Source organism: Brachypodium distachyon, chromosome 3 (assembly GCF_000005505.3).
Source record: "Brachypodium distachyon strain Bd21 chromosome 3, Brachypodium_distachyon_v3.0, whole genome shotgun sequence".
Classification (NCBI taxonomy): Eukaryota; Viridiplantae; Streptophyta; class Magnoliopsida; order Poales; family Poaceae; genus Brachypodium; species Brachypodium distachyon.
In genome coordinates, this window is record NC_016133.3 from 9,696,350 (window position 1) to 9,708,710 (window position 12,361).

Sequence of the window (12,361 nt, forward strand, 5' to 3'; positions counted from 1 at the left end):
CTCCCTTCTTCTCTTTCTGTTCTCCTCCCCTTCTCGATCTACCATTGCAGTCGCCGTTCTCGTTGCCGCCTCGCCGGTTAAAAATAAAGTTAGGTTAACCCCTCCCCTTCTGCTCGCCCAGCCGTTGGATCCCTCCAGATCCAACAACGCACAAAGCGTCCGTTGCCTGAGTCTTGGCACCGAACGTTCGGTGAGCTAAAACACTACTAGCAGGATCCAGCTCAGTCCAAAACAGATTAATCTTGGGAGCCGATCTGTTAGCGGGCTGGCTCAATTTGGGCTGGATCGACCTGACCAGCCACCTTCCTTCTTCCCACTTATCTCCAATTTTGTATGCGTCCTCCGCTGCAACTTGCAGCCAGCCAACCCTCGAAACCCCATTCCAATTCCCTATACTAAAATACTATTTCCAACTATAGAATTTGCTTAGGCATTCTTGCCTTTACCCATCTCAGTCCTCGCTCGTCCCGCTCCTTCGTCAACCCTCGCCGCCGCCCCCCCGCATCCGCCGCCGCCGCCTCCCCCGCCGTCGCTGTCCAGTTGCCACCTCCAAATCCTGCACGGTATGCCCTCGGATCACTCCTGCTGTCGCTACTACTTCTAGCTGTTGCTCTGTTTGTGCGGGCCAACACTTTATTGGAGAGATCTGAGCTGGGCGCCTGGAGTCGTTAATAATGCCCTGTTTCTTGATTCGGCTAGGCGTTAGCAGATCGCTGGCGGGGAGGCTAGGATTTTGGGTTCCGGGGTTTTTCTGCTGCTTAGGTTTTTTTTTTTGGTTTCCTTCTTCTCCTTTGGGATTATGAGATAGGTTATGATGTCCCAGATGTGGAGTAATGTTGCTTGTGCCAGTTTGTTGCTTATTCGCTCAGTTTTCTGTTTTATGTTATAATAACTTGATTACAGCCGATCACATTAGGGGCTGTAATAAATCATGGCAGAGCAGTAGAGGTTTATGCAGTGGTAGTTGCTTCAAGAGTTGTTCATAGGATACTTAGGCATACGCTTTTTGAGCCTTTGTCCTGTTCTTTTCTTTTTGTGCAACCTTTAAATCCCATTTGCTTTGCATAAGAAAAGGTTTAAGGTTGGAGCTAGACAATTATCAAAGAGTTCTAAGGATGTTGGTGGTTTAGAAGCTAGTTTCCTTATTACAGACTAGAACAACAGGTACTGTTGATACCCAAAATGAAATTGTACAAATATCTTAAACTATTCTTGTTGCTGCTAAACCTAAAATTGGGCTGAGCTCTCTGTTGATTGCATATTTCCTTAGACTGTCAGCCATATAACTCGATTGCATTTTATGCTTCAAAAAATCTTTAACTTAGGCGGAGCTCTCTGTTGATTGCATAGTTTATTAGATTCTCAGCTATATAATTGTATGCTTCATTTTTTTCATTCTTAACTGCTTAATCATCATATATAATTCTGTCCTGTTAATAATCAAGGTTTCACATGGTTATATGTAGGCCATTTTCTGTAACCACATACCATACATCATATGCTTCTTGACTTGAAACATTAAGGAAACTGGGTTACATCCATAAGGTGTTTACTTTGTAGTGCTTTGTTCCCAAGTATGTTTCCCCTCAGTCGAGAGCAAGCCAAGAACTTGACCACCATCTGCAATTTCTTTCTTGTGGTTGTACTCAGCATTTTTATTCTCTGCTCATACCGTGGGAAGGAAATGGAGGCATACTGACCACCATCTTCATGATGTGAACATTGACATTGGTGGTTTGTCTAAAGTAACCAATAAAATTGACTCAGTGCACGCATAAGATGTTCAGGGGCGTTATGGGAGCAAAACTTTATCTTGCACTCATCGTTTTGTGGTTTGCCCAAACTATTAGAAAAAGGAAAAGGTAAATTCTTAAAATGGAGTATTGGTAAAAATGTAGGAGTAATATACAAATAAAGAGGATATCTACTGAAAGTTCTATTCATACACCAAATTGAGGATCGATTGAACGGGTAGATTCAAAAAATTTACCTAAAGCTGGAGGCTGCTGTAGATGACTTTGTGCAAAATCTATCTAGTTTGGGGTGAATTTGGCTGGTGATTGAGGCAGATTTGCTTACACTTGATGGAGAAATTGAAAAGCAGGCAGTAAGCCGGTGACATTGACTGTACAGCACAAGGAAAGCATAGTAGAAATTGTTATTACTAGCACAACAGCCGTGCGTTGGTACAGATTCTCAAGGATAAGAAATAAACTCAGATGAAATCATTTATATCTGCCCATATATCAACCTTTTATGGTGGATCTAAGAGATGATGTGGCCAAAGGGGACTGACCACCTCCACCGATTGAAATCTTTATAGGAGTAAAGATTTTGACGCAGATTGCTATTTTTATGTTTACAAATAAATTGGCTCTAGTTGTTCGGGGAACAGAACTTGGGGGACGTTCTAAAAGAAATTTATCATACATATGGTTTGTCAAATTCTGATAATGTTTGTCTAATGTACTTAATTGCTGTTGAAATACTTGCACTGTTTCTTCTCATGTAGTTTGGATTGTTGATAGTAAGAACATGTTGTATATAGATTTGATGAGTTCCCAAGCTTCGAAGGCTGGATTGGAGCTCACAATACAGACACCGGCATTTGGTTACAATCAGAAACAACTGGAGAGTAGTAACCAACCTGTAATTGCTCACAATATAAGAACCAACTTATCTCATTCACTTGGTTTTTCTATGTCACAGACTTTCAATCAAACTGGTAGCAGAGAACAAAAAGGTTAGCAAATATTGCTATGTAATAAACTTTTGATATGTCCAACACTAAAGATAAAAATTTATGGCGTGCAAATAATGTGGTTTTCTTTCTCCATGTATGTTTGTACTTAGATCAACCAATCTCAATGATTGGACATGGTCATTCTTCTCAACAAGGGGTAATTTTTCCCTACTCAACAATTTAAGTTGTGCTGCTTCAGAGATAACTTATCTTCAAGCATGGTCCTCTTCCTTGAAAATTGATTTAACATCTATATTAACACTCCATGCAGGTGTATGCTTTGGAGCCTTCTTTCTATTGTGGTATGTATTTTCTATGGTTAGTCTTATAATTTACTGATCTGATCAGATGCTACCTCAATTTCGTTATTAACCATGTAATGCTTGGATCAGGTGCAGATAAACATACAATTATAATGGGGCATGACCATATCGCTCATATAAAGGTAACTTGGTCAGTCCCGAGCAATATTGTCCTGTATAATTACTAAATTCTGACATTTTCTGTGGTTCTTACTTCTCTGGCAATCACTAATTTCTGACATTTTGTGTGGTTCTTACTTTTCTGGCAGAAGCTCATGGCGGATGATTCCCTTGGGGGTATGTTCTCCGCCTCACTTCCCTAAAAGCATGTGATTTTGCAAGGATTTTTGTTCATACCAAAACCTTTGTGTGTCTGTTGTGTTTCATTGTTCTGGTATTGAATACACTGTCGCTGATTATGCAAGTTTCTATTATTTGTTCTGAGATGATTCTCGTCCTTAAGCTACCGAAGTTAATTTCTGGCCTTTGTTTTTCTTTGGATTTACCTCTACATTTGATGTGGTCCTGTATATTTTCCCATGACTATCAATATAAATATGTGAAATACTACTGTGATTAATTGTCACTTGTCTCAGTACTTATTATGGAGTAGTTATTATGGTATCAGCTATTATTTATTGTCATTCTTTATATTACACCTTACATACAATCTATATCTTCTTATGTGTTTCTTGTTGTAAAATAGACAGGAAAAGTTGCCAGGAACCTGGTTGCAATGAGGTTGTCGATGGAAGGGTAGTGTACTGTAATATTCACAGTGCAGGGCGTTCATACCAACAGAATAGTTACCTCCAGAGTGCACATAAGAGCTCAGATTTATATATGCCCCCTGTTAAAGGCAGCCATTGCACCAAACCTGGTTCCAGTACAGTGACATGCACTGAACAAGATGTACATGTCAAGTATGATGTGGATGATCAATGCAAACTGAAGGATAGTTCTCGGAACACTCAGGGTGACACTGGTCAAGTTATCTTCCATGGGGCAGACATATGCAAGTACGAGAACTGCAGAAAGCAGGCCCAGGTGAACACAGTGTACTGTAAAATACATAGTGGTGGTACAAAGGGTTGCATGGCACGGGGGTGTATAAAAGCTGCACATGGAGGAACACCTCTATGCATTGGCCATGGAGGAGGGAAGCGGTGCATTGTTACTGGATGCCCGAATGCAGCATGTGGCCAAGGCCGTAGTGATCACTGCGTGAGGCATGGTGGTGGCAAGCGATGTAAATTTGAAGGCTGTGGGAAAGGTGCACAAGGGAACACAGACTTCTGCATCAGGCATGGTGGGGGAAGGCGTTGCAAATCTCAAGGATGTACGAAGAGTGCACAAGGACGGACAGATTTCTGCATTAAGCACGGTGGCGGTAGCCGGTGCAAGTTCGTAGGATGCAATACAAGCGCAAAATGGGGGACAGATTTCTGCTCTGTGCATCGGAAGAGTCTGTCGAGCGAGGATAATGCTGCCCCTGAAGCTTTGCCACTCCCTTCTGGAAAGCGCCGTCGGGCCAAGAAACCCAAAAAGGCAGTGAAGCCATCTGTGGTCTCCCAGGGAACTGTCACTGCTGGTGTATCTGTAGCTGGAAGCAGCACACAAGCAATGGGTATTCCTGTGGCAACCATGGTTTCAAACCGTGAATTATCACACAGGATTGTGATGGCAGCAGGGCAAGCTGCAATGGCTCCCTCTAAGGTGTTACCACTGTCCATCAAACCTCCGACAGCAGCTGGAGCGGTGGTTTCAGCGGAGAGGGAGGCGGCAACAAGCAGCATGATGCCAGGTCTCTAGAAAGGCGATGTTGGTGCATTTGGAGGCATTGCATGGCTGCCAATCTCTAATTTATTGTCTCCAACTGAGGAACATCAAGTCTTCAGGAGATTTGTCCATAGTAACAAGTCATGGCTGTCAGCGGCTGATATTGCTCTCCATTTGGTTTGGTTTCTTTTTTCTGTGCAACTTGTCCATCTCATGATGTTCTATAAACGCTGTGTGGTTATTAGAGTAACAAGTCATGGAAACTGTTTTCAGACTATGTGGATTGTGGAGTTGGGAACGGACAACTAGCAAAGGGGGTCTTTGCATCCTGCAATCTGGTGCTGTTGGAAAGACTTGCCGTCTTGATGATGGGCAGAATGGGAGATAATTTGGTTATTGGAGTACTAGAATTATATTATGTTTACGCAGCCACCCATTTGTTGAATGTAGCCGTTGCCTGCTGCTCGCTTTGCATAATTTCTGTCCATTTCTTTTCTCAGTCTTGCGGGAAAAACCCCCTAAGAAAGTGCAATAGCAACGCACGGGCTGTCCGGATTTAACCCTTCCAAACAGTTTTAAGTGTAATACGACTTTAGGATTTTATGTTTGTGCCTTTTGAATTCGTGGACTGAGATGTTGATCCGCTCCAAATTTATGGACTAGGGTATTTTACTGTTTATTAAATTCATCATGATATATATCATCGTCTTATATTTATTTGATATCATAAATATTAGTGTATTTTTCTACAAACTAGTTTGACTTGGTAGTTGGTACAAGGCCAGGACATTTTATAAAATGTAACGGAGAGAGTTTTGGTTATGAGTTCCTGAAATGTATTCCAATGTAGGACCAACTCCTTCCGATGTACGACCAACTCCCTTAAATCTATCACTAACGCGTGTAACATCATCAGAATATAGCAAGTCCAACACAAACGAGTTGGATATGCACAAATGACAAATGCAATGCACTTCCTCTCCAGATCCATACTGCAGTCTAGCCTATCTGAGATATGCAGTTCCTTGCACTGGAAAACCTCAACACTGACAAACTTAATGATCTGTCAAATGTGATATGCCTCAAATGAAAGTCAGCGATTCCTCGATGGCTATATTTGAATGCTCCAAGCCATATTCTCAGTTCACTGTAAATTGTCTTGATCCTTCTTATTGAATAGATTCCAATACCTCAATGTTTATCTTCTAATATTATTTTCAACTGCAAATGGAAGACAACCGACATGATATATCAGTTTAGAAAATGGACAGCAAAATCAGCAATGATACAAGTTAGCAATTGTACTGACCACAAGAAGGCAAATGACCTCATGTGTCGGCGATGTGCAGCTCTTGCTTTGATATGACGTAACATCCCAGGGCAGTCCCTGGCTCCATGAAAAAATCTTCTTGGAAATGGCCAGCCTGCTTACTGAGAATGTCAGGGGAGAGTTCGTCGATGCTTAGCATCCCTTCAGCACGCACCCCATCTGCACAGACGACGAACTCATTCCCCACAATGAATGAGCCAGACACCCGAACCCTCATCCCTTCTTCCCCATGTGAACGGCAGTAAACCTTCTCCATTACATGAGCAATCTTCTCGCAAGGGCTGTTACCTTTCAGCATTTTCCTTATTCTTGACAAAGTCTCGAATATCTCGCTCTTACCAACATGGGTTTCCCCTGAGAAACTAGAATTAAAAAAATAATACTAAGAGTATGTCAATTGATTTGCACAGTTCCTGTGTAAGAATTAGATTTTGCTCTCAGCTGTCGCAATGGTAACAGGAACATAAAAGTTGAATTTAATTCCAGAGAAAAAGGGTAAGGACACATGCCAGCAAAACAGTGGAAACAAAAGTACTTTGGACAACTGGAAAGCACAACAAGGGATTGCTTGCTACAACAGAATCTCTCGAGATTCTCCCATACCTGAAAATAGAATCTTGTTGATAGAATGTCTTCATGTGACACCATTGGTCATCGCCGCCATCAAAGATCAGGTAGTAATGTACAGCAAGCATCTGAGATAAACATATCAATATGATTGTAAGTCGTGCAAATGAATAGTTGAACCAATTCTAATCATCAACCTTTGGCCTCCAGAGTAAGCATTCAGACATGTGCTTATGATTCAAGCCACAAGCAAGGAAAGGGAATATCACAAATTCAATATCAAAATTCACCTCAAAAAAGAAAATTCAATATCAAAATGAGTATGTGACTTGCGTTCTATTGAGGAAATAGCATTTCGGGATCAAAAGGTTATACTGTTCAGATGAGGAGGTGTAAGTTCTTTTTTGAGTAAAATGCATCAGAGGTCCTAATTCTTTCGCAAAGATCCCAAGTTAGTCCTAATTCTTTGAAACTGCACGTTTTAATCCCAATAGTTTCATAAGTGGTTCAGCACAGGTCCTAATGTGGCATGGGCGCGTGTCTTCTGTCCATGTGGCTATTTGGGCTCACAAGTCGGGCGACAAGCTGGACTTCCCTTTTGCAAAAACAAAACCTGCCTCCTTCCTTTTTCTCCCCTGTAAGCCCTTCTCCTCTTTCTCTGCTCTGCTGCTGCATGCCGAGGCCATTGTTGGTCATTGTTCATGGCCTCTTTCCGCCGGCGCTGGCGTTGGCGACGACGGCAGCAAAGGAACAGAAAGAGCCGTGATGCATTTTTCTTCCTTTTTCTCTCCGTTACGCGGCGGGGAGGACGAGGCGGGCGGTAGCGGAGGTGTGATGCATTACGCGGCGGCGAGGACGAGGTGGGAGGTGGCCATGGCTTCGAGGTGGGGATTTGCTGCCGTGTTGGTGGGGAAATTTTGGGGGCGGGGGAGCAAAAGGAAGAAAAAGGAAGGAGGCAGGTGTTTTTTGCAAAAGGAATTCCAGCTTGTCACGACATGTGGGCCCAAATAGCCACGTGGACAGAAGACAAGCACCCATGCCACATTAGGACCTGTGCTGAACCACTTATGAAACTATTGGGACTAAAACGTGCAGTTTCAAAGAATTAGGACTAACTTAGGACCTTTACGAAAGAAGTAGGACTACTCTTCTTTTTTCAGAAAGAGTTGCCTTCTTACTGGTCCTAACATATGGTGGCTTTTAGTAACTAGATGAAAAACACAAACTTCAATGACCCTAAGCTATCACAGATGTGCACACATGGTCATGTGCTGAGAAGATGACATCTATGGATTCAAGTTATGGCCTTCTAAATTATTATTGTTAGTTTTTGCATATGAAAGAAAAACAAATTCCATACAGTTTTTTCTGGGATCGACCAGTGTTAACCGATTCTCGGTGAGCTCTGAAATTTTAACAAGATTTCAATCCCTGATCATGAAAAGTCTAGATTAAAATCATTGAGACAACTGTGGTGATCATTCAATTTATTTGTGACATCATCCTATTGTGATATTGTTTAGGCCTAGTTAACATCATTGTATGTGAACTTTTGGAATATCAGGTTCAGTTTCTTGTCATATGGAAATGAAGTAGCACAGAAAAAAAAATGCTGACAAAATCTATAAGGAACTCACATGTGCTATCTGTGATAATCTTTCTGATGGATCGTGAACACTTTTATTGTACTCTGACAAGTCTACACCCGGTCCCTCATATCTCTTGATGAAGGAATGCGACAAAAGCTACAAAATATTCAGCATACGATTTAACATTAAGAAAAACTCTGATTTCAGAGAAAATAAACTCAGATTCATCTTCATGCAAATGTAATCTATTTACTTGGCATTAGACAATTAGGTAAAGTATTTCAGCATGTTAGTCTGTTTTTCTCCAATCGACACTTCATACTGTTCTTTCTTTTGTGATTAACACCTTATATATATTAACTAAATAATCTTAGATACTGTGTTTCAAAATCCTATACAGCATGCGTGTCGCAAAATTTATGAAGTAAGATAACTCCTAGTGTTTCTCTTTAAAAAGAAGGCTAATCATACTAGATGTCACTTTACCTGATCACATGTTGGCCTTGCATCAGCATCTTTCTGCAAGCAAGCATTGATGAATGAGCAAAACTCTTCTGAATAAATATCATGTGGTGGTGTTGGCGATGGGTCCTCCAATATCTGCAAGACTGCAACACAATAAGGTGGGAAGGGAGGATTGCATTATACGTCAACAAAATAGTATTCATAAGAGGAACTAGTATAAACGGTAGATTATTGCACTATTATAAGACCATTCATCTCAGAAAGCACAAATGAAATAGAAGTTCAAGACCAAGTAGAAACTTAGAAACGGATGCATAAGATGTCTGGAAAACAAGCCAAATTCTGAAATCAGCTTTGAGAAATAAATATACCAAAGGATGGAAATGCAAAACTTTTTTTTAATAAATCCAGTATCTTAAGAAAACAAGATACCAAATGCTATGGTGGTCAGACATTATACACATAAAAGAAGACCATGTTTTGTTCCATCATAAATAAGATGATTAGGAAAGCCAGTAGAAATTATAAAAATGCCTACTGCTTGACTACCAACAGTTCACCTGCAGCATGAGATCGGCCTCGCCTCCATTTACATCATATGGGTATCTTCCAGTTGCACACTCCAATGCTGTTAGTCCAAGGCTCCAGATATCAGCAGAATATGAGTAGCTTTCGTTCCGAATTCTCTCAGGAGACATATATGTGACACTGCCCAAGAAGGTAGCACACTGGAAGAAATTTACTACTCATATATATTGCTTATCCAATCCATATAGTCACATGTTGACTTCATACTATTTTTAAACAGTTTACTGGCACTAAGAGAACTTTTGGTCACCAAGAAGTAGCATACCATATCAATTGAATCATGCAGTCCTGAAGTCACACCAAAGTCCGTAATTTTCGTATCACCCTTTAGATTTAGCAGCAAATTTGCTGGCTTTATATCTCTATGCACTAAATGCCTCACTTCATGCAAGTAGCGCAGAGCCTAATAAATTAACATAGAACACCTAGTTACTTAAAGAGTTTTTCTGTTCACAGGCCTGATTTGAATAGAGTTAGAATCATAACATATAGGAATAGAACATGCGTACTAGCAACACTTTCTGCAGCATATGTGAAAGAACTGGTTCTGATATAAATTTCTTGACCCTGATAATGTCTGCTAATGAACCACCATCCATATACTCAAGAGCAAAGTATATTTCTCCAGAATCAGGGGTGTAAAACACTCCATGGAATTCGACTAAACCTGGATAACAACATGCTTCAGATAATGTTATAATCTCATTAAGAATCTGTTGCCTCCTTTCCTGTAATATATATAAGAGAACATATAAAAAATCAGCAAATACTCAATAGAAAGGTCCCTTTTTTTATACCAGAGGTCAAAATAAACTCTTTGAATCAAATGCAACACCTGTGTGAATCGAAAACAGCAGGATAGACATCATGAAATGATTAAAATGCTGAGTATCTGACCATATAAAATGGTACTCCCTCCGATCCATAATAGGTGTCTCAGGTTTAGTACAACTTTGTACTAACTTTGTACTAAATCTGAGACACTTATTATGGATCGGAGGGAGTAGCATATGGACACAGAGCACCTTTTTTTCTTTTGAAACTCACAGAGCACCTGAATTGGTAGATATAACAAGTAAATTAACTGGGCCGAATGCTCATAAAATTAAAATTCTGTATGGCCTCTATTTCAAGGTTCATCAAGTTTGGGTTTGGTGTATCTTATCCAGTTCTACTTGCTGCATCTTGATCCAAACAATTTGCAAGCAATGCTAGCGTACTATAAACATCTGCAACACAGAATAAGCTGAGAATTCTACTTGTTCCATGTGAATATTAATTAAAAGAAAAATAGGAAGAAAAACTGGATGTACATAACATTTTTTTATGTAAGACAGGGCGCATAGAAATGTCACCTTATGCCATATGGATAATAAAAATGATAAGCTCACCTTCTCAAAAATGTTTATTTTCTTCAGTGCCAAAACTCGATGAACTGGTACATAAATAGCTCTATGGACAACACTGCTTGCACCATTACCAACTGAATCAAAAATATGCATATCATGACAAGAACACCGGAATGCCTTTTCAGAAGAATACTCGTCATCTGATCTAATTGTTCGTTTATGGAAGCCGCGCTCATTGATGTTATATTCATCAGAAGATCTACTCAGCAAGTTGATAGTCCCACCATCCAAAACCTTTACAAAAAAAAGAGAGTAAAGAAAAAGAGCAATGTTATATTGTTTAGCATGTTTAAGGACAAAATAAATATATTATAGTTCATAATGTACCAATAAAAAATAAGGGTTGTTGTTATTGAGCAGGTGACTATTGCTTAACTTTCAGTGAAATTTCTCAACCATTGGCTCTAGATCCACGCAGATCACACCCTGACCTCCATATATAAAATTCCAGCAAAATCCTAACTGTGTGGCTCCTACCTCTTCTCTAACTCTGAGCTACTTGCCGTCGCCTTCCATTGATCTCTCTAGTGAGCTACCAAACTTACCACACATAAATCTCGCTGCATGTTTTTCTCGGGGGAATAACTCGGTACATTTCGAGAAATCTTTGGCTGAACAGCTGCAATAGTGTCTTGTAGCTCACTCTGATCTTCCTCAGTAATGTGTCTACTAGGGATAGTGCATATGAAAGGGGAAACACCTTGTCCGTTAAATTTTTTTTTTTTGAAAAAGCCTTGTCCGTTAATTACGTTTGTGTGGTTTGACTATTCCTAGAAGATAGAAATAGAGTGGAGTAGCATACAAGTGCCGCGCATCATAGCACGACCTCGCAATCTTCAACCAAAATAAAGAGCTGAAACCATGCGCGTAATAGAAGTAGAGTGAAGTAACCGGACGCTTGCCGCTGCACTGAAACGGAATCAAGGGATGGGGGTCAGTTACCTACCTCACTGTCGTCGTCGGGGGCCGGCATAACATTGCCGTCGGCGTCGAAGAAGATGGGTTGCACCCTCCGCCTCAGGTCCTCCAGCCCAGCAGCCATTATCACGAAGCAAAAGAAGATGGCGCGCGAGGTAGAGGCCGGAGGGCGTTGAAACAAGAGAGCCGCAAAGAGTGAAGCTGCGATTTTGCTTCCGGGGCCGGGAGCAGTATGGCACGCGCCGGCCGTCACGAAACAAAACTCGAGGGAGGCGGCCAGGCCAGGGTAGGTCGGTATGGGGATTCCGGCGCGGTGCCTCCTCTTCCTTTGTCCCATCCCATCCCATCCCCCATCCATGTGCTCTCTTGTGCTCTCTTCTTCCTATCCCGATACTAGGACTGACTGACCTACCCGCGGAGGCAGACTTGACCAAAATGGAAGGAGCCTGCTATACCTGCCACGTAGCACACATGCCGGCCATTCTCTGTTTGACCGTTCCTTGCTGCGGGTCCTCAATCTTTGGGGCATAGCAGAGGGCGTCTTGCCGCCACGCAGCACTCACGTTTGTCAGCACTCGGCGGCCTTGGGCTAGACCTGTACGTCCTCCTCTCCATCTCTCCGTGTGTACGGGGCATGCGGGATCTCGTGTGGACACCATGGTAGCAAGGTG

The 12,361-nt window shown here is 41.4% G+C and overlaps 2 protein-coding genes across 6 annotated transcripts; one reads left to right on the forward strand and one right to left on the reverse strand.

Annotated features, from left to right (window-relative positions):
• The first annotated feature begins 302 nt into the window (after positions 1 to 302).
• On the forward strand, positions 303 to 5,444 carry LOC100841137. Of its 2 annotated transcripts, none has more exons than XM_014901028.2 (7): positions 303 to 563; positions 2,549 to 2,743; positions 2,854 to 2,900; positions 3,015 to 3,045; positions 3,136 to 3,188; positions 3,318 to 3,342; positions 3,752 to 5,444. In XM_014901028.2, the coding sequence occupies exons 2-7, from the start codon at positions 2,554 to 2,556 to the stop codon at positions 4,855 to 4,857; spliced, it is 1,452 nt and encodes a 483-aa protein (XP_014756514.1). In that variant the 5' UTR covers positions 303 to 563; positions 2,549 to 2,553; the 3' UTR covers positions 4,858 to 5,444. The 2 variants fall into 2 exon arrangements, with proteins under 2 accessions (XP_014756514.1, XP_010234179.1); XM_010235877.3 differs by having other exon boundaries at positions 305 to 563; positions 3,315 to 3,342.
• A 193-nt stretch (positions 5,445 to 5,637) lies between these two features.
• Positions 5,638 to 12,296, reverse strand: LOC100834627 (mitogen-activated protein kinase kinase 3). 4 transcript variants are annotated; one of them, XM_014901025.2, is made up of 10 exons: positions 11,719 to 12,211; positions 10,755 to 11,006; positions 9,873 to 10,091; positions 9,629 to 9,766; positions 9,336 to 9,503; positions 8,797 to 8,910; positions 8,359 to 8,466; positions 6,758 to 6,849; positions 6,152 to 6,516; positions 5,638 to 6,045 (listed from the first exon to the last, which is right to left on the reverse strand). In XM_014901025.2, the coding sequence occupies exons 1-9, from the start codon at positions 12,046 to 12,048 to the stop codon at positions 6,153 to 6,155; spliced, it is 1,785 nt and encodes a 594-aa protein (XP_014756511.1). In that variant the 5' UTR covers positions 12,049 to 12,211; the 3' UTR covers positions 5,638 to 6,045; position 6,152. The 4 variants fall into 4 exon arrangements, with proteins under 4 accessions (XP_014756511.1, XP_003573136.2, XP_014756512.1 ...); XM_003573088.4 differs by having other exon boundaries at positions 6,134 to 6,516; positions 11,719 to 12,199; XM_014901026.2 differs by lacking the exon at positions 5,638 to 6,045 and having other exon boundaries at positions 6,323 to 6,536; positions 11,719 to 12,296.
• Positions 12,297 to 12,361: the final 65 nt, after the last annotated feature.

Excerpts from the sequence above, each read along its gene's own strand:
- LOC100841137 (XM_010235877.3), top strand. The coding sequence starts at position 2,554 with ATGAGTTCCCAAGCTTCGAAGGCTGGATTGGAGCTCACAATACAGACA. Across the intron at positions 2,901-3,014 it reads GTCATTCTTCTCAACAAGGG|GTGTATGCTTTGGAGCCTTC; the intron begins GTAATTTTTCCC and ends CACTCCATGCAG. Across the intron at positions 3,046-3,135 it reads GGAGCCTTCTTTCTATTGTG|GTGCAGATAAACATACAATT; the intron begins GTATGTATTTTC and ends TGCTTGGATCAG.
- LOC100834627 (XM_014901025.2), bottom strand. The coding sequence starts at position 12,048 with ATGGATGGGGGATGGGATGGGATGGGACAAAGGAAGAGGAGGCACCGC. Across the intron at positions 9,767-9,872 it reads TGCTGCAGAAAGTGTTGCTA|GCTCTGCGCTACTTGCATGA; the intron begins GTACGCATGTTC and ends TTAATTTATTAG. Across the intron at positions 8,467-8,796 it reads CAAGGCCAACATGTGATCAG|CTTTTGTCGCATTCCTTCAT; the intron begins GTAAAGTGACAT and ends AATATTTTGTAG.